The sequence below is a fragment of the Lepidothrix coronata genome, unplaced genomic scaffold (assembly GCF_001604755.1).
Source record: "Lepidothrix coronata isolate B3197 unplaced genomic scaffold, Lepidothrix_coronata-1.0 Scaffold17, whole genome shotgun sequence".
NCBI lineage: Eukaryota > Metazoa > Chordata > Aves > Passeriformes > Pipridae > Lepidothrix > Lepidothrix coronata.
This window is the reverse complement of record NW_016690197.1, coordinates 7,991,022-8,012,341: the sequence shown is the minus strand read 5'-3', so window position 1 is coordinate 8,012,341 and position 21,320 is coordinate 7,991,022. Positions and strand designations below refer to the sequence as shown.

Below are 21,320 nucleotides of genomic sequence, written 5' to 3'. Positions count from 1 at the left end.
AAAGGAGATGATGATGCTTTTCCTTGCCATGTGGCTGGGAGGTTATTGAGTTATTTTTCCTTTGTAAGAAATGGGATGAGCCCTGGTGGTCTGTTTAAACAAAAATTATTATCCAGTGCAGTTTTGTTAGTTTGGTCACTGTTCCAGGAGTGGGAAAAAACACAGGCTTAGAAATTCTGAAAAGATGTTTCAGTAGAAGACTTGTAAAAGAGGTTTCAGGCAATTCAAATTTCCTTTGCCTTTCAGTTAACCCATGTTTTTTCACTTTGATCTCTAGGATGTAAGTGATCTCTGTCTAGGACCTTGCCTTGCTAGCAACAGATGAAGTGGCTGCAGTCAAGGCCAGCTGCCACAGCAGCTGGATGCTTCCAGTGTAGAAATGATTTTACATGACTGAGAAGCTTCTTCTGTGCTGGCTACCACCTCTTCCTAGGCTGGGCAGCAAATGCTGAATTTAGTGAGTACTAATAGCTACAGGTATTTGTCTGGATAGGGCCTGGCCCCCAGTTGCATGAAGAGAGATGATGTTCTGTGATGGGAGACCTCGCAATGGGTTATTGTCACGTTTGGTGAAGTCCAATTCACTGTCTGTTCCTAAAGGTAAGATGAGGTCTTTAGACCTTACTTCTTCCCATGTCCTCTGTTCCCAATGACTTGCTTTCATTTGCCATATTTGTTTCCTCTTGTGCCCACAAGAAATACACTTTCCCTCTTAGCTTTTACTGTCTCTGGAAATAACAGCTCACTTCAGTGGGGAGTTGGAGAAGTCAAATTTGTACAGGTGCAGCTGGAACCCACTGAGAAGTGACTGATGTCTTTACTGCAAGATACTGTGGGCTGGTTTTCACTGTCCTGCTAGTGTTGAAGATTGAACTGCTTATTAGCCTTAATTAGGTAGTGTGCTGAGGGCAACCTTGCACTGTGAGTTAACCCCGTGTCTGCACGGAAAGTTTTGTAGGTACTTCAGCTAAACAATCTGCCATGGTGCACAGGTGTGTGCTTTGTGCTCTGTCAAGAATCAACAGAGGCAGATAAAAGCAAATGGTGTTCCAGTGTTAGGATACTTAGAAGGGGTTCCTTAAAAATGGAGAGTCCCTCTGTGTCTCATTTTATGTATATACAGTAGGGACCATACCTCTAAAAATGTAAGGGAGATAGTGTCAGAAGATAAAGGTGAGATACAGTAAGTGAAAGGGCCTTTTTTCCCTGTCCCTTTCCCTAAGGACATTAGTGGGTGGCCATGTAGTGTCATTCCCCTTGTCTTCATGCATTCTTATCCTATATCTGGGACAGCAGCATTTCTAGAACTGTAACTGTTGATCTCTGCATGGTTTCTGAGTCTTTAGGGCTGTCTTGGCATAATAAATCTTGGCATTAGTGTAGTTGGCAGAAGATATGCCAAGACTGGACTTCATTGTAAGGAATAGTGTGGGTTTTGCTCTTATGGAATGGATAAAATAAAGGTTTTAGTCAGTCATTGCAAGCCTCATTCCTTGGAACACATGCTGTAAAGGCTCTTTTTTTTCTGTATAGGTCAGCTATGCCAAGCTCTCAGAAAGCTGGCTCCCCTCCTCCTTCTCTGGACATATTCACCTATAACCATCTTTTTCATCTATGAAAGGCTTTTTTGGAGGCACTTTCTAGGAATAGGGATTAGCAGAACAGTATTTGCCTTTGGACTTCCATGTCTTTACAGCCCATAAACAAGGTGAGTTGGAGTTATCCTGTGATGAAGCAACATGCCTACCAACACATATGGCTGGAATCAGCTGAAAAGCCTGCTTCTGGCTAGTTTTGTTTATAGGCCTTACTATTTATTGGATATGTATTTTTCTTTTTGGAGAGCCCATTCAGAAACAGCCTTCTGCAGAGTTGTTGAAACTACACTTTTTAATTTTTTTGCATGGGTTTGTTTTATCAAGCCTGTTACTGTTGTATTTTGGAGCAGAATATACAGGCTTTTACTCTCCCAGCTTATTTAGCGCCCTCTTAGCTGGTGTTAGACAGGGCTGGAGTGCACAGAACAGCCTTGAAACCCCAGTCAGTGGAAAAGGAGTAACCACTGAAGTATCCATGAAGGTTTTCACTGCCTCCTGGTAGAAGTCAACAGCTGTAACAACATGACATAAATTTGAAATAATTTTCTGTAAGAGGTGGGAAAGTTGTATTTGTCTTATCTAGACATTAAAAGAGGGGCAGGATGTAATGGGGAAGATTATGTTCCAAAATGGAAAAGTGTGCTCAGTCTGCTACTAGTTAAAAAAGTTTTTTGAACTAAGGTGCAGAAAGTAAAAGGGTAGGTTGGGCCATGAGGACTTCTTAGCATTTGATGACCATGACTGTTGTACAATTATGCTTTTAAGCCCTACTGCTAGACTGAATGACTCTCAACTACAGTTTATTTAAAATATTTTGTGTTTTCTCTTTCTGTGCCTGAATTTAGCTGCCTTTGGCATGATTATATTGAAGGTGGGATCTTTTGATGGGTGGTTGTGGGTTTGTTTTTTTTTTTTGTTGGCATGTTCAGACCTGTTGGTTTGTCATTGATTTTCTGGCCATGTTACTGTTGACTACTGGAGCAAAATGATCAGCAAGGAATCAAAGGATGCTCTTTCCAGCTGAGTGTAAGGGCTGAAAAACAACAGGATGAGTTTAATTGAGTGGCTTGTTAGATTCATATCACTAGACTTTTGTGTGTCATTCTGACTTTGAGGAGCTGCAGGCTTCTGCCAGGAATATATGCCTCTGTAGTGCTGTCATCAAGTGAAAATTGCAGTTTTCAGCACTCAAGATTTTTGTGTAGAATGGATACATGCTGCCACCTACAGAGAAATTCTCCAGTTCCCTTAGAAAGTCTTCACTCCAGAGTTGAGACTTGTACCAGTATTTCCTGTACCTAATAGAAAGAGGTAGCAGCCTACTTTTAAGTACCTTGCCAATTGAATTCCAGATGTCGTATGTGAGTACAAATTCCAAAGAGCTGTTGCCTATTAGTGTTTTGCCAATTCTCACCTTTCATGCACCTGTCTTAGAATCATATGCCCTTCTGATCCCTGGGTCAAATTACTCCTTTTTAGTCTGATGCATAGGAAACTGACCCATTTAAAGAAATATTATTTTAATACATTTAAAAAAAAAAACCAACTCCTTTAGGTACTGTTTTGTGCTTAGCATTTTCCTTGTCTTAAAAGAGAACTGCTTACCATAAAGTTCTGTTACTAAATGTTGAGGCAAGAAGATGAGGTTTTTTTCCACTACAGAAGTGTAAGGATCTGTAATGTTTAACTGCCTAATGGGTCAGTACTTATTAATCAGTGTCTCTCACTGAAAAAAAAAATGGATTTTTTTGGGCTTTTTTGATATCAGAGATCTGCTGATATTATACAAGCTTCTCTTAGGGAGGCAGTGTTTGTTTCCACAGCTTTGAAGGGATGTCTGGAAAGATGGTAGCTTCTGCCCCAGTGTGCTGTCAGGGAGAGGCAGCAGATTTGAAAATGGTTCTTCATCAGGTAAGGACAATCCTATAGTTGGAGCTGACCACACCAGGTGATTTGTTTGTCATTAACATAAGCAGTAAGAAGTAGCATAGCGTAGAAATTAAGCAACTAGGGGGGAGGGAGCAGCCCTTTGCTGCCTGGAGTGCTGGACTAGCATCAGTATGCTAACACTGACATTTAGTGAGCCTCTCCCAACATTTATTCCTCATACCTTGTTTGTTTTTAGTGTTTAATTCTGTCTCCCCATCGATGTACCACAGTCTGAGGTAAAGGATGAAGTAATTGTGTAAGTGACCACCTACAACGGATTAAAAGCAGGAAAATGTTAAAGGGAGCAGCAGTAGCATTGGACCTGGGATCCCTCACCTTCTGTGGCAGCATGTAAAAACAGCTGCCTTGCTGCATCTGTGGTTACTGGTGAAGTGCATGGAGAAGTGAGAGCTGTAAGACTGTTTTATAATGCTGTCACGACTGTGCCTACTTAAACAATGTTTTGGTTCCAGTTCCCTGAGAGGTTGTTTGTTTATTAGTGTAGAGCTGCTCATGGGCTGCTGGCCCAAGGCACACCTGAACAGGAGGGACAGAGCCAAGCTCTGCTATGGCAGGAATAGCAGCTGAAAACCACTGCAGTAGCCAGGGATGGCCTAAAAGTCACCACTGCTGAAAACCACTAAGAATGAGTCTCTAACTGCAGGCTGTGTGCTGTGCCAGCATCTGCAAGCCCACCAGTGCACTCGCAGAGAGAGCAGCCTTAGGACACTGTTTCTGTGTTGTTTCAGACAAAGTTAAACACCTTTGTTGCCTTCCCAAATATCAGCTCTATGACCTGGATTAGGTTTTTCACTTTTTCTTACCCTTCTACAAGCTTAGGGTCCATGACATCACTCCAAATCATCACAGAGAAGAAAAATAAGTAGTACATTTATTGAATCTCCACTTACTACTATTTCTAGCCTTTATTCAGACACGTGCTCAGCTTCGAGAGCCAAGAATTTCTTCATTATCATTCAATATGAATGATGCTATACATGAATCCAGTGCAGGAAGTTGGGCTTTTCTCTCTTAACAGGACTGAGAGAGCGGTTTCTAGTCTTTCCATCCTTTTTTTTGGCTGCACAAAATAACCCTTTCCAAGGGCACATGAAATAAAATACTATATTGCATACTATATACATTTACATACAACGGTAAATGCACCATTCATTCAGAAATACACAATACCTAAGGCTCAACGGAAAAGCTCAATTGAAGCACCTTCTCTCTGGATAGGAGAAAAGTAGCTCATGACACTGGAAGTTTCCATAACCTGTGTTCATGTGGATCTTGCCCCTCTGTTCTCTAGAACTGCAGCAATCTCCAAGGACCGCCTGTGCCGAGGAAGGAGGGACGATGGCCCACACCACTGCAGAAGCCCATGGCTCAGTGACAGAAAACATGTACAACCATGATGGAGGACTCCCTCTGAGAATAATTATCCAGCAACTGCAGGAGGCAGCAAAGCACCTTAGTGTACTTACTTGACCACATGCAGAAGTAGTAAACTGAACAGCGCCTTTTGGACATAGGAAACCACTTCTGGTGCAAAGCCTTCCCTTTATATCTGAACAATACCTACTTTTAACTGTTTTTTTGCTTTTCTCCTTGGATTGTTGGACTGCAAGAAGATTAAAAAAAGTGCTAGCTATTGGAATATGTGGTTGGGGCCCTGGAGTTGTTGGAAAGGGAAAAATGTTGCTTTTTTTTTAGCTGACTGGACATGGGGAACTGAATTATCTGCTTTCAGCTGTCTCATCAGCCTTATTTTACAATACCTGAGCTTTGCCTCCCCCAGCTGCTGTGCTGCACTGACACATGCCTGTAAAGTGCTCTAGGGGGACATTACTGCTCCTTGGTTATCTTTTGAAATGTGTGAAGTCCCTGCAGAGAAATACTTGCCCCATTGCCACATGTGGCAACCTCTTCCTTAAGATAACAAAGCAATTCTGTGTCTGTCAATACCTGCAGCTTTGCCTTATCTCCCATTGCCATTGACCAGAGGCACTGGACACTATCACACCCAAACTGCTGCAGGTAAGGAGAGGCAATCTTCCTTGTCTGTCACAACTGTCTCCCAGAAGGTGCAGTCCCCAACATCCACAGGCAGTGGCACTGTAAGCAATGGGCATGGCCACCGTGCTCTCCAGGGGGAGGAACAAGGCATTCTTGTACCTTGCTGTACCACATACGGATAGAATTTGGGGTTCACTGGACTAGATTCCCCTTTTATTAGGCTGCTGCTCTTTTCTCAGCAGTAGGCTCAATAGCTCACTCTGCAGTCTTTACTTCTGGGCTCAGAGGAGTAACACATTAACTCCAGCTAGTGCCGGTTTCATAGACTGAGAAAAGTAACTTAAACATACAGAAAGTGTTAACTCTGCTCTCTCCCCTGCTCGAAGTAGGGCAGGCATTCCAAATCTGTCCTGTAAATAAAAGTCAAATTGTAACACAGCATTAATACTCAAGAACGTGACTTGCACTCTTATGCCCCAGGGCAGTGTCAGAGGCAGCAGCCCTTTCCAAGGGTCAGGAAAGGCTCCACATGCATATCCTCTGCTCCTGCTCATTTGTCCATTTGTTTTGGCTTGACAAGAGATGGCATCACACATCCCAATGGCACTGGGGGCAGGGGAGTCCCTCTCAGCTCCAGCTGGAGTTCTGCAGTTCCTCTCGGAGCCAGGTTGGAAGGGGCTGCCCAAGTCTGTTCATCAGCTTGGATAACTCAATGTTGTGCTCCCGGTAGAAGTCTCTTAGAAACAGCCGTGACTGTGTGGAAAAAACAGACCACGTTAGCATGAAAGAAAATGTTACCCTCAACACACATTCCATAGGTGATCAGGACAGATGGTAGGAAAATCCAGGTTGGTTTTCTGCAATGTTTCTACATCTCTTGCTGCCAAGAGATTTGAATTACTCACCAAGGAATCCATATCAGGGTATTTTCTTCCTTTACTCTTTCCTAGGCATTTAGTTTTTCCTCCATCTAGCAGCTGGCACCAAAATCCTTTTGCTTCATCAAATCTGAAAAGAACACTTGTCTTTAAAAATTCAGCCACATGCCCAATTAGCAGCAGCAGAAGTTAAGTAACTCCGTAGATATGCCCTATTTTAGTGATTTATTTGTGGTATTTTTTCCTTTTTTTTTTTTTTTTAGCACTTGCCTGCTTTGACAAGAAATCATTACAAACATGATTCAGCTTTATGCAAATTTCAGAGGTAAAATGGTGTTACAATATTTGTTCATGGGGGGGAGATAATAATCAGTGTTTTAGTGTATGTAAATTCTTTTACATCGCCTCACTATAGTTGAGTATTCAAGAATCCCCCAACTGTTTAAAGAGTCAAGTGTTTCTCTTCTTGCTAAAACACAAGTAATAAGGCAATGCTGGGAAACATGTCTGGACCTGGTCTGGTCTGGTCTGTCCCCTCGGTTGCCCAAAGGTGAGCTTGAGATTTGAGGCAAGCTGTCCAACACCATTTACTTTCTGCCTCTGGCTGAAGGGTACCAGCCAGTAACACTCCTGTACCACTACTCCACTTACCACCAGCAAGTAAAGCTCTCAGGTAACCTGACATTTCTCTAAATCTGCTCTCCCTTGGGGAGCCATGTGCCACCTCCTTGGAAAACAGCTGCAGGAGGAGAACTGAACTGATTCTCCTCTACTGCAAAAGGAAAGGGTAACTGCTGTATGCCCCCGCTGCCCCCCCACCAGCCTCAGCTAGCATAGTCTGTGATGGCAGAGATGATGTGAAAACACAGGTTTCAGCTGCAAAGAACAATATTCAGCATCTCCAGTGGGCTTGCAGAGTTTCCACTGAAGACTGGTATGGCCACAGTTCAGCTTCAACAGCACTTCATCTATTCATATTAACTGTACTTGCACTGTGGGCAAGATCACAGTAACGGCTGAGTAATATCCTCTAACGTAGTAGCAGTGTTAGCCTCTCCTAACACTCCCTCACATAGCCCTGGGCACTTGTCAAATCCATGTCTTCTGTAGTAGCAGTCTCTACCTCAAAACTGTGCAGTGTGTCCCTAATTTCCATTTGGGTGAAAATATGAGCAGCTTGTCACACATTTTTTAACTTACCTCCTACTTTCTGTCAGATATAGGTATAACACAAAGCATAAGGAGTGCTAATAATTCCCTGAAACCACGAGGACCAAATGGAAGAAACATCATAGTTACTACTGTGAGCAATTTCATGCTTCTCCATGACAGTGCCAAAAGCCACCCTTTCCCCTATAATTTCTGGAAAGACTAAGCTGTGATTCCAGTCTTGATACAGTGTCTCATGCTATCTGAACCTAATTTTAGGTTAGGCACACGTCTGAAACCTTTGCAGGTCTTGTGGTCAGAGACAAAAAGTATTTTTTCAATCAAGAGCTTACTGGCTGAGAAAGCATCCTACCTGAGGGCCTGCGTGTAGTTGAAGAGCGGCGTAACTCCCAAGAACTTCTGGATGTTGTCCATTACAGAGGCAGGGTTGTGTCTCAGCTCCTGACCATCCACAATGAGAAGCTGAAAAGAGAGCAGCTGCCTGAGCCTCTGCCAGCTTGTGCTGACTGACACCTGTGAGCTCCCTGGATCTCTAACTGCCCCCAGCCTTTGCACCTGTGAGTAAAGGCAGCCAAAGTCTGTCTGTTCTAGAACAACACAGTGGGGGGATGTGGCCCATTTGCTACCACAGAGAGAGAAATTATGATCTCGGCCACAAGTACCATAAAACAGTAGATCATGACAGGCCTTGCTTAATAAAGTTGTCTTTGGCCAAACCCTCTTTAACTAAGCACTAAGACCCAGCAGTAGCATGTACAGATTGTCTCTGGACACCTCATGTGTACTTTTTAAATGTCAGGAGTCATTGTGCTAAGTATTCTTCTGTAACCTGTGATTATTCTCGTGTTACAGATATCACAGGCAATAACAAACATTTGTGCTAATAAATTACCTATTCCAAAGAACAGAATAGAGAAATAGTCATATGAACTGAAGACTGGAAGAAGGCAGGAGAGCCCGGCCCACACAAGAACAAGGATGATGTGTGTCATTCCTCACAGCAGTAACCTCCAGGAAGAGTAAGGCAAGGAGATACAAGCCCAAGAACGCTTTACCACGTCTCTTTTAGTCTTGGCAGATCTGTAATGAACAACTTAGGCTCTGCTGCTTTGGCAGAGAATAAGAGACTAAATGGGCATTATAAACCTGCTGGACTGAGAATAACTTCAGCAGCAGAAAGGAACTTGAAAAAAATATCCTAACTCACACTATATATGTATACATATATATATATATTAGTCTAAAAACTTCTTGGGAATTTAGAGGCAATAATGGTCTATACTGTTTATTAAATGCCATTTTGCAAATTTATACACTAAACAGAATCCTGACATCTCTGCAGTGAGCTTTCCTTTCTGCAGACAGCTAAAGGCTTCACAGCAATGAAACCACAGCAGGTAGCTAAAGACCTGGGCCTGAAGAGGGTCCCTGAGCTGCAGGCTGCCAAGAAGAAAGGAATGAAGTGCTAACACTGATGTTCTTGCTGAACTTCTGAGTACTGTGGAGCTCTCTAGGAGATCACAGTATCCTCCTGAACTCATTTACTTTTACAAATACAATAAAGTGCAAAATTGGAGTATTCAAGTCTGATTTCTTACCTACTCGTAACAGGAGAAAGGAAGTGGTGGCTCTTTTCCAAAAGACAAGACAGAAGGGGAGCACATGCATATGAATCAGTTTTTTCCCCTCTCCTCTACAGTAAACCTACAAAGGGCCCCAGGAGAGCCTCTGCTACCAAACCTCCTACCTGCCCTGAGGGGTAGTATGTGAGCCAGCGCTCCAGGTGTGTGGAGTACCAGCCAGGGAGCAGGCACCGGCTCTGCAGGTTGCGCAGTTCCTGAGGGGCCTGGGATTTCGCAGAGATCACTTGGTAGAAGGTGTAATTGAGCGCCACAGGGTCATTGTGAGCACGCTGGTGCTGAAAAACACAAGCTGAATTTAGGAACAGGAACACATGATTCCACCTTATATATCTCTGTGCAGACCCCCCCGACTCAGCACAGCTGCTCACAAATGCCTTTGTATGCCAACCTGTCCACACCCTGCAGGCAGCCTGCCTCCTCTATGGAAATCTCCCACCCCACTGGAATCTCTGGCCCCCACCCACAGAACAGTGCAGGGAAGTTACCTGATACCACGAATAGGCTCGGTCAGCAGGATTGATCAGAACAGTAATGATTTTAGCTCGAGGCAGCAGGGCTGCACCACGTTTTGGTACCACCTCTGTGTCAAAGTAATTGGCACTCTTCTCAAACATGAAGTCTGTGCTGGCATTGGAAGGGATGGGAAAGAATTCCATGTACCTGCCGAACAGATGGGATACTGGTAAGCAGCATGGCCAACAAAGAAATGGCACCAACCCCACAATGCCCTCACTCCTCTTGAACTGACACAGTTTGCAACACAGCTGCACCTCCCCAGTAATGCCATGAATGGGCAAACGGGTGCAGAGTTGGCAGAGGTGTGACTTGGTGGCACACGACATAGAAAGTTGGGAGATGATAAAAAGGTAAGGAAGTATTTTGCTGAGAGTGTGTTCCCCAAGTCCTTAGGCAGTGGAAAGAAAAAACTTGGGGGTAAGGAACCAGTTGCAAGCTCTACTAGAAAAGACATTTTGTCCAAGAATAAGGTCAGAATCATCTGCCTGCTCTGCCACTGACAACTTGTTTAAACCTGTCCTCAGTCCATAGCTGAGACGCAGGGTGAAGAGCTTTGCCTCACAGAAGCTTGTTGAATTAGTAATGTGGAAACTGTAAGAAAATTGAGTAACTGTAGGGTAGAGCGTAATAAGGGGGCAGGGGACTGTAAAGCACTGGAAGACTGGTCTCTGCTCAAATTTAAGCTGTACAACTAAACGCAAAGATCCTCCTCTTGCGTGTGATAGTGCTTTACTCCTGTGAGCTTTGCTCAAGTACCAACCAACTCCCAGTATCTTTGAAACAGTCCTCTAAATGATCAGAGAAGTCAACCCTCCCACAGGCAAAGAAATCCCACAGCAGAATGCCTTACTGCCACATAGCTGTCCCTCAGAGCCTCTCCTGAGGGAGGGCAGTGCCATGGTCAACCAAAGCTAATGCTTTGAGCAAGAAACAGCTTTAAACTTTCTCTGCCTGGAAACACAGTGGCATAATAATGCCATAGTGACAGTAGAACTTCCCTGTCAGGTGCAAACACTTTATCATAAAAAAGACAAGGTATGCACATGGACACTGGGAGCCAGTGCAGGGAACACAGTGGCAGCTGTAAGTCTCGAGGACCCAGAACAACGGTAGGGAGGTTGTCCCCTCTGTATTAGGTGTTTTAACTCTGAAACCATGAAGAACTTTTTAATGAGAACACAGCTGTCTGTTTTGCATGTCAAAGTAAGAGTAAATTCATGACAGCAGTACATTCAACAAGGACTTGCTGAATTTTTAAAGCTAAATCATGCCTACAACTCTCCTGTTGAACAGTCAGTAAAATCAGAAACTACACAGCTGGGTTAGAAGGAAAAGAGAGAATGTGCACTGAGCAATAGCAAGGAAAACAGCTGTTTAGAGATAGAGAAGCTGCCAAGGGGGTTGAGGTGAAAATACAGAGAGACTCAGGGGAACACAACATGAGTGCACCTTATCACAGAAGAACACGTGTCAGGTTTCTTACCAATCGATTCCTTTATGATAGTTGGGGCCATTAAAAAACTGGATCTCCTCAAAGGTGGATGGACTTGGGAAGTTACTGGTGACAGCTGGATGCATGGTCAAGAAGAAGTGCACAGCTGTTGTGCCTGCAACAGGAACCAGTTAAAGGGACCTGGCTCACATATAACACTTGGCTGAATGAACAGCTTTACTTCACTGCAAAAAACAGTTCCCAGATGGGCACACTCCTATCATGCATGGCTAACCCACCCCTTAACTCATGCAGGTTACAACAGCAGTGGCACCAAGCACTCTGGGATTGAACTTGCCTGAGCAGTTCAGTCCCACATTTCAGCTCATGCAGCTCATTTAAGTCACCTCCTTAGCATGACAGCTGCCACCCACATTAGCTACCCCTATGCTGGCACAGCCACTGTCACGTGGCAGAACTCATACCTGCCAAACGGGAGGTGGCCTGGGCAGGAGATGTGCTAGAGACAACATTAGTGTCCTTGGATGGGAACTCAGCTGGAGATACCTTGGCCTGCCTGTGCTGTAATGTTTTCCCTTTACCCCGCCAAACCTGATGATCCTGCTCAGCACACAGCTCAGCACACAGCTGTGGGCCTCCAGCAGTTTTCTTACTGTGCCACTACAAGCAGCTTGGGTCATGATAAACACACACCAACAGAGCTTCACAGTGACACAGCCAGGAGACAGCAGCTCGGCTGGGACAAGCTTCCTTCCAAGACTGATCACCATTTGCTATGGATGCTTGGAGCCGCTGTTTCACCACATTACACAGACAGCCAAGGCTTGAAGACTTGGCTTTAGCTGAAGAGATTTTGCTCTCTTCAGCCTAGAAGGGACTCGTCAGTACAGTATATACAGCTGTGTCACTGCCAACCACAATGCCACAGCAGTTAAAAGGTGGTGACAGAGATCAGACAAAAGAGTTTCTCTCCCTCCCACCGACAGTGACATGGAGCATGCAGTGGGTACACAGATCTGTGGCAGTAAAAGCACTAGGGGACATTGACTGTAACCTTTGTTAAGCGTGTGCACTTAGTCCTGCTGACAGCTTATGTCTGTGATACACTAAGGTCACTGCTTCTCTGAGCTTACACGGAAAAGCCAAAACAAAACTCTGCAGGTAGGGGAAGCCAAGCACAATGCCAGAGTGGAAAGTACTGACAGACTTGCCAGATTTAGGTTAGAACATATCTGAGATTGTCTGAAATGTCCTCTGTGGCCATTTGGCAGCTTGCACAAGGGGCAGCCATACACATCTATGGTATGGACATTTCCAACTCTCCTTTTTGGAAGTTGCAATCTGTCTTTAGATAAAGCATACACATTACCAGTTTTTTGAGGTCCCACGATGAGGAACTTGGGGAGTCGATCACATGTTTTCTCTTTGGACCAGATATCCTTGTGCCTTTTATCATCACAGGGATTCTGTAGCACAAGAGATGAGATTAAGCATTACCACAGGAGGTAATGGCAAGGGGAAGAAAAGCTGGAAGGGCCAATCCTCTCAAAATGCTATTAGCATATGAAGAATGCTTCAGAGCCACACTGCTGCTCTGCCAGGCATTAAAGAGGTGTTAAGTAAAAACATGGGGACCATTTTCAAAAGCTCCAGAGTGACATTAGAGCCAAAGTCTCTCTGAGAGTGATAACTACAGGCCTTGCCCTATGTAGCCATACTGGGCTGGGCCACCGTGTTAGTGCACCTCAGCATCTGTGAACTTCTGGCAGACAGACAACTCTATCACCTTCAGTTAATTTCATCTGCTCATTACCATGCAAAGAGCTGCTGCACTGGGATAAAATGGAATAAGCATGTTTTTATTTAATGAACATGAATTCTGCAGTGTGAAATTACTTTCAGATTAATCACATTAACATGCCTGTGAAGTCCTCCAGCACCAAACAGGATTCTTCCTCACATACTTTACACACATTTCACAGCAGCTTGCCCTAATACAAGCCCTTTAATGACCCAAATGCAAGCTGACCCCCAGTCACATATGACAGTCATCCTTGTCCCCAAGCTCATATCATGATTGTGACCTACTGCTCCTACCCCCCTTCTGATCCACCTTGCAATTTGCCTCACACAGCCCGAATTCGCAATGGTTAAACCTAAAAGCTTTATGCTTTACCCTGCTGTGCTCTGGATCAGCAGTTTAAATGTGGGATACACCTCTTCAAACACCACTAGGAGCAGTTAAAGCTGCCTTCTCACCTGCCACAAGGGATTCTTCTCCTGGGGAAAGATTTCAAAGTACTTTTTTGCAAGTTGGACCGGAGGCAATGTTTGCAGGCGAAGGTTGGTCCAACACTGCACAAACTTGACCAGGCTCTCAAAAGTGTACAGTCCTAGACGGTCATTCCCATAGTTGGACAGGTGGGTCATGAAGATGCTTATCTGAAAATAGGAAAGACATGGGCTACTAGTAAATCAGGTAACAGAAGCATTTCCTCCTAGCTTGATTCCACGGTCACAAAGAGGCTGTTCACAACTCAGACTGCCATGATTATCTTGGTTGACAAGTGTCCATCTGCCAGGATACAGCAATGCCTTGAGGCAAAAGGAAAGAAACGTAGCACTTTCAAGACAGGAAAAGCTTGGGAGAGGAGGAACATAGACTTCTCAGTAACCCCTTGGAATGGTATGTGTGGGAGGGTGTTAACAGAGCCCTGGATGCGAGTCCAGAACAGCTTCAAAATCCCATTCAAGTGGCTCTCGAACATTTAGGGGAACAAGGCTTGGTCAGTGACTCCCTTGCAAAGCCTCTTTCATGGAAAAACAGGAGCTTCCCTTCCTCTCCCCAGGGCACAGCCTGGGCAAGCTCTCGAGCTGCAGTCTGCTACAGCAGGGGAGCAGGCTGGGGAGGGGCACCATGCCGTGGGGCAGGGCACAGTGGCACAGGGACAGTTGTCACCGGAGTTCTTCCTCAGCCCACAGCCTGTCACAGCTTTCATTCTCTTCAGAGTTGACATCTCAAGTGTAAAAGAACAACTGGTAATTGGCACTTTACAATATGAACAGGTGTATGTGGGGATCTAAACGGGGACTGCAAAGAGACACTGCACTAGGATATTGTCCTAGAAACAGACACCAGCTGGTAAGTTTTAGCTCGCAAGAACCTTCAGCACAGGCAGCCCCTGAGAAACGTCCTGCCAAGCCCAAGGATGTTAATCTTTTGGCAAAGTGTCACTCAACAGCCATGGCAGCCGCCCCAGCACTGCAGTGCTCAGGAGCTTGTGTGCTATTTCTGCCTTGCCAAGCCATCTCTTCTCTCCAGCAGATACATTTCCCTCCTGTCAGTTTTTCACTATTTTAACTTTTGGATAAGTGTGCAAAGGACTGTTATCAGCTTGACTCTAGTGTGTGGGTTTGACAGATCCCATGGAATTCAGCATCCCAGTGCCCATAATGCAACACCACTTTGCCAGACACAAACCACCATGGCTGGAAGTTAGAAAAACAAAAACACTGAGGTCGGTGAAGGAATGACCACGTGGCTTATTTACCACTCCTCACACAGTGTCTGCCCAGTGCAGGGAGGGAAACCAACCGCAGTCACAGCAGGGGCACCCACTGCTGCACAGTTCTGGGTTCAATTCTGATGACACCAGGTAAGGGCAGGAGGCAATAACAGGCTTCCCTGGCAGGGGGCAGGAATGGCTTTCCCACTCACAGTAGGGAAAGAGCAAAATGGGGAAGCAGGAGACAGATGGTCTTGGGATGAAGACGTTTCCTGGCACTCGGGAAGTCTGAATTCAGTTTTCTGCCCAGTGTCACCATGGACTAGTCTCAGCAAGACAAGAGTTACTCTTTCTGCCTGAGCCATCCCCAAGACACTGTGAAACAAATTTAATCCTGTCTATAAGGTTCTCACAACCCAGGGTCTTTGGGTAGGCAACAGAAAACAGTGGTAGGGCTTTGGGACACATGGAAAGTAAGTGGAGTTAAAAATTTGTCACATTTGTCTGCTGTGAGTTTTTCACTTCTGGTTTCCTATTGAGCTGACAAGAGAGGCCCTGCCAGACAGGCTCTGGCACCTACACTTCAAAGAGCAGCGTGTGCTTGGTGCTGTTGTGTAAGAAGGATGTGCTAAATACAACACAGAGCAAAGGACAGAAAGATCTGTGTAACTGCAAGGCATGGTGGCAAAAGCACACATCTCATGTTGTATTTTGCCCCTTTCTGGGAGACATCAGGAAGGTTTTTTGACAGCAAAGGGTGGTTCATCCCTTTGACTAGCTAGTGAAATATGTAGAGGAAAAATTTGCTGCATGAAGAGTCTGGCTCATTGGCACAAATCAAGTACTGCAGCAGGGAGGACACAGGTCACCATCTGGGACCTCTTCAAGATTTCCAGAATGAAAAAAAGCCTGCATGTGATCCAGGTTGGCAACTACATCTCAAGACTGACTGCATTTGGTAAAACGGCTCACACAGGTAATGTTGCCACCTGCAAACAGTCCCAAGCAACTGGATTTAGAAGAAGGAAAGAAAACTCAATTGATGAGCCATTTCCCTGTATTTCTGAGTGTGCAGTCACGTCCTGTAACACACTTGCACTGCTTAACAGGGCCTGGCAGCTTGCTCTGCCCCGTCACAGCTACTGCTGCCAAAACAGCTCTGAGCACTACTTCTGACATAAGCTACACTCAAGTGCCATCTCTCCCTCCCTCCCATCCACACCCACAGACTCCGGGGACTGGCTTGGAAATAACACCTCCCTCCTCTCCCCCTCCCTTCCACTGTCAGCATGCCATGATTTCCCTTCCTTCACACCGAGGAATAATGAGAGCAGAGGTCACAGAGAGCCTAGACAGAATACAGAGACAGGAGGGTACGAGGACCTCGCAATATGTAACAAGCAGCTGCGGGCACAGCAGTAAGCGGCCTGTGCAGTGTAAGCAGAAGTGTCTGTGAGAAGAGATCAGCCTGTCTGCTCAGGATCAACAGCTATTCTCCTTCTGACATCAGACCTTGTTCACCACTCAGAAGATCAAACATCTTCTGTTTGCACTGTGGAGTTAATCATACGCATACAGGCTTGGAGATTCCTGCCTGTCTATATCCACTCAACAGGAGCTGGAAGCACCAAAAAGGACTGAAAGAGCCTGGTCCAAGTCTGCTTGCTACGGATCACTGCTGGGGCTGTGGGGCTGGCCAGCTTTCTTTCAGGTCCCTGAGATGGCTCTATCAGGAGGGGAGGAATGCAAGGTCTGAGTCACTGTGCAAACATGAGCAATGGAGAGGAGCTTAGAGCACAGTACTCTGCTCTGACAGAGAGAAATGCTACACTGCCAAAAGGAAGCAAAGTGTAAACATGGGAAGCATCTGAAGGTGCCTGAAAGTTTAAAAAAGTCACTATGAAGACCCAACAATAAGTCTGGCAAATAAGCTCATCCTGTACCAGAGCACAATTTTCCCATACTTTTCCTTGATCAGAGATTACTGCCAGCTGGTTAGACCATCACATGCTTATCAGCAATTTTAATGGGGAGTTCTAGATACTATGTTTCTATAAATTCTTTGGCATAGCCTCCTAGAGCAGTAAAGATCTCTGGATTACAGTTTGGCAACTGGTTTTCCAAGAGAAACCTGGAGCCCTTAACTTTCACAGAGGCTATTTCTGCAGGTATGCTTTAAGATCCGACAATTTGATGCCGTGGGATGTAGGTGCTAAAAAATCTCCAGAGCAGTTAATTAGGGGTGAGATAAGGAAAGGGTTTATTATGCCAAGGCAAAAGATGTTACACGGCACGTGCCCCTGTGCCCGAGATGCTACACTTTATAATACCATCCATCCAATCCCAAATGTGTCCACCCTGTGGCCTTTACTCTGGACCGCCGCGGGTCCACCCCTGAGAAATGGGTCTGGGGTGTATTTTGGGACCCTCTACTTCATCATCTTCACCATCTTCAGAGCACAAAGGGTACACAGTCACCCAGTTCTTGACTTCATTTTGTTATTCAGGCCCTGATACGCTGTTCTGCAAACAATCTAGGCCTTGCCTTGACAAAAGACTAAACATTTCTACTGGATTCGGGGGTAGGAGTGATATAGGGTGCATAGAATGGGGTAAGAGGGTTAAGGAATGTGTAAACTAAGGGTGCTACAGGGAAAGGGACAAGGGAGTGAGGGTTGCTGCTTTTAGAGTCTACTTCCACTACTTATAAAGCTTACAAATATTAGAAAAATAAAAAATCCTTAGGAGCTTAAGGCATCAATTACAAAGTGGGACAAGATGCAATTCACCCATGTAGTGGTTTGAACCAGGTTTTCCCCCTGAAGCTAATAAAGTGGTAACCCCCAGGGGGTGGTGACACTTGAGATTTGAACCAATCTGCGCTCCTGCGAAATATAAACATACCACAACCAGACCGGAAGAGACGAGTGGTGGTCTGGTTGGAGAGGAAGGTGGCCATGTTGTGAAAGCCACCAGCAGAAAAGGGCAAGAGCCCTTGGGGGGGCTCTGGCCCCCCAGCCAGGGGCTGGAGGGACTGCAGAGACTTGGAACAGTGTTAGACTGGGCTAAGTGTCTGTAGCTAAGTTGGGAGATGTTTCTCCACCGTGGGCAGCGGCCAGAGTAGCAGCAGCCAGCACTGATCGGAGGAAAAGCAGCGGCACAGAGCCAAAAGATAAGGGAGCAGCAAACAAAACATGCAGCAAAGCAGACAGAACTTCTGCAAGCTGAGAGAGACAGAACAGCAGCAGAGAACAGAACTAAGTTCTACAGAGAGGAAGTTTGGGGGTAAGAACTGTAAAACTCCCCTAAACTTTCTTTGAGGTCCCTCCAAAATGGAGGGGGTGGACTCTTACTGATTAGAAGTCCTAAATGGAGTAAAGGAGCTAAGAAGCTCGGTTGTCCTGAGAGCTCAGCCAGGACGGTGTGCAGGAGGTTGACCTTGGGGCCCTCCCTTGCTGCAAGCTACAAAGAAGCTCGCAGCCATCTTGAGGCAGGGCACAGAAGCTCTGCAAGGGGCTTTGAGTCCCCTGGAGATACCAGACCATCACAAAGACCCCCTGTGCTTCGTGGTATGACTGTGGTGGAACGACTTTTGTCTGGGGTGAACGTAGCCCACGGAAGACCCCTCGCCTGGAGACGACGGGGCCGAGGGGGCTTGGATACCCCCCACGTGAGTGCTGGCAGAGATCCAGCTATCAGCTGCTGCATGCATGAGAAGAAGAAAACCTGCTGCCTTAGAAGATACTGCTGCTCAGAGACTAGAAGGGATCTGTCCTTCTTCCCTCCTGGACTTTTATTTGGAGGGGAGAAGAGATCTGATCCATTGTAAATATTTATGTCATGGTAGAGATAGTTGAGATCGTGTGTATAATGTATTATAATATTTATTTATTTGTACAGTCATTGTAATATATTCCCTTTCCCCCTATTTTGAGTCTTGTGTGTTTGCTTGGAAAACCCATCTCACATTGGATTGAGATGTGACAGGGGGCTAGGACTAGGGAATTAGATTTTTGAGGCTCTCAAACCATGACAACCCAGCATATGGGAACATAAGCCCAGAAAAGAAATTGTCGTGAATAAAAAGCAGTTTCTTTCCATTCAACTGATCACTCCACATGTAATGGAAACAACGACCTTCTCCTTACTATATATTTGCCATCCATGGCTAAGACCTGGGAAGGGACTGCAGGGTGCTGAAGGTACTACATTAGCTTAGTGGCTGGATGGAACTGTTATTATTGAAAAAGAAATTCCTGTGTTGGACCAATATCTCACAAAAAAGCCTTAATGTGACAGCTACAACACAATAAAAGAAAACAGAAATTGTTTCAAGCGTGTACATATTGAAAGAAAAGGGAGAACACCTCATAATGAAAGCCCAGCAAAAGCAATTATTGTGAACAAAACTCATCAGTAAGCCAGGGGAGAAGCCAACGGCAGCAGATGTGCATGGAACAGAAGGAGCATCTCACTTCTGATTCATGAAGATACAGCAGCCCAGGTAATACCCACAGTACCTTGGGCCATGCTCAGTGTGTCACCCTGGGTAGTTTCTACCTGCAGAGTGTTGCATTTGTCAACACTCTGGATACTGATGCTCCCTTGACAGCATGTAAAGCAAAGCAGCATTCCTTAGCAAGTACTGCCTTGGCCCCCTCTTTCACATCCTAGTCTCTGTGATGGTGGTTATACTGAATCTCCAGTAAGATCTAGTCCTTTCCCGTATCAGGCACATAGGCTGAGACAGCCATACACCAACTCCCCTTTCAGATGAACTTACTGGGTTCAGAAGCACCGTCAGGAAGAGTTCACCACCACGAATGCTCTTGTCCAACTCCTTTGAGCCACCAGGATATTCATTATAGAAGATAGTGTGAGTAAAAAGACCACAAGTCTGTCGAGGCAGAACCTGGCAAGATCAGAAGAAAAGAAAAGTTAGACAAGAGGCAGATGCAGCAGAATCTACATGTGAATGAGTCAAAGCAGCACTATAAAGAGTGAGGGACTATGTCATGAATGGCATTGGTTCAGAGGACTCTTGCTATTCCTCCCAACCATTTAACTCATCACAGTGTGAAAAAGCCAGTGAGATCTCAGCCTAGTCTTGCTTGGCTTGGGTTTGCTCTCCATTCAGTACTGACCTCTGAATTGTTCCAAGAAACACAGAACTGGCTTTAGCCAAGTTTTTTTTCTTTGCTTCACTGTTTGGAAACACTGGTGATATTAAAATTAATGTCTCTGATGCAGGTCACTAGAAGACCATTCCCTGGGCAGGAAAGTGGGTTGTGCTTGCCCAGCTGTGCTCACCATGATTCCATTATGGATGAATCCACGCCGGTACCGGGCAGGCCGTAGGTGTGGGTATTCCTCTGTGCTCGTTACTTGGATGTTCCAAACGGATTTCCATGCTTCATAGAGTTGTGTGTGGACAGGATAAACCCCAGAATGATGGGGGGCTACTGCATAGCCCAAGTCTGTGGGAATCCCATGCTCCTGGAAGCAGAATATGCAGCTTGATAATTTGGTATTTAACTAATAGCCTTAAAAAGGATCCGTGTTGGAGCAAGGTGACAGAATAACATGAAAACTCTCTGGATTGGGAAACCTGAAATACTGCTTGTACTTCTTGTTTTATGCATCTGTACAAATATAAGGGCAGTTTTGTATCAACAAGGACATTCCGCACTGGTAACAACTGCAATAAGAATGGTCTTGCAGCTTGCAGGTGTGAAAAATCAGATTAATTCAGAATGCTCAGGTCAGGCTCCATGGTTACTACATACTAATCAATACTGTTAAGTGACATATCTCAGTCCCACAATGCCTAGATGTAAGTCACCAGAGAAGGAAAAAAAAATTTCCTTAACTGATGTAGAAGACAGAAAGATGATGGCTGGGATCTGTACTGTCTCTAGCAATCCAAAGAAAAGCAGACATGGAGCAAGAGACTATTGAGGGTGAAGATATAGGGCCTGGAGCTACACTAAAATGACAGGAAATATCTGAATTTCTTGGGTTTTAATTCCACTATGTGGTTCTGGTAACAATATTAATGACAACAGCTCTACCCTGGTGGTGCACAATAAAACCAGGGCCCCTAAATGAAGCAATAACCTTCTCTCACTGCTGGCCTGCTTTATGTTAAATATGTGTAATTGTGTTCTGTGCTTTGTCTCACTTTGCAAAAGACTGCACTGTTACTTAACTAGGAAAAGGAGGAGCCTAAATTGTTTCTATAATGCTGTGACTGTGCTCTGAATTCCAGATCATTTCTAATCTGTGTGTGTCACGGGAACACAAGACAGCAGCCTGCTATTCCCAAGGGGATTACCATCAAAAAAACCAAACTAGAGGTGAAGAGGACATTTCTTTTCAGAGAAACATGTACGCTATATTCAACTCTGGGCTGTAAGCATCAAACAGACATTGTTCCAGCAATGCAGGATGTTCAAGGCTTCCCCCTCCTCTGCCAAAACCCAGGGAATTTCCCCTGTACTTCCTAGATAAGTAACTTCCTTCAGCATTGTCTGGAAAGGCCAGAAGTAGGGCTGTTGGCACATAGCATTTTATACTACCGACCAGGTGACTTCCTTACAAAACCACAC

General features: G+C 45.2%; 1 protein-coding gene across 5 annotated transcripts in view; it reads right to left on the bottom strand.

The window, feature by feature from the left end:
- Positions 1–4,398: 4,398 nt before the first annotated feature.
- NDST2 (N-deacetylase and N-sulfotransferase 2) overlaps positions 4,399–21,320 on the bottom strand; it is a 130,736-nt gene continuing 113,814 nt past the window's right edge. For all 5 annotated transcript variants that reach the window (XM_017806878.1, XM_017806881.1, XM_017806879.1 and 2 more), the window contains exons 6-15: positions 20,023–20,208; positions 19,496–19,624; positions 13,466–13,648; positions 12,576–12,672; positions 11,237–11,360; positions 9,723–9,897; positions 9,342–9,512; positions 7,947–8,056; positions 6,452–6,554; positions 4,399–6,299 (exon numbers count right to left, since the gene is read on the bottom strand). In XM_017806878.1, the coding sequence (XP_017662367.1) occupies positions 6,174–6,299; positions 6,452–6,554; positions 7,947–8,056; positions 9,342–9,512; positions 9,723–9,897; positions 11,237–11,360; positions 12,576–12,672; positions 13,466–13,648; positions 19,496–19,624; positions 20,023–20,208 (1,404 nt within the window). In that variant the 3' untranslated portion in view covers positions 4,399–6,173. The remainder of the gene's footprint in view (positions 6,300–6,451; positions 6,555–7,946; positions 8,057–9,341; positions 9,513–9,722; positions 9,898–11,236; positions 11,361–12,575; positions 12,673–13,465; positions 13,649–19,495; positions 19,625–20,022; positions 20,209–21,320) is intronic.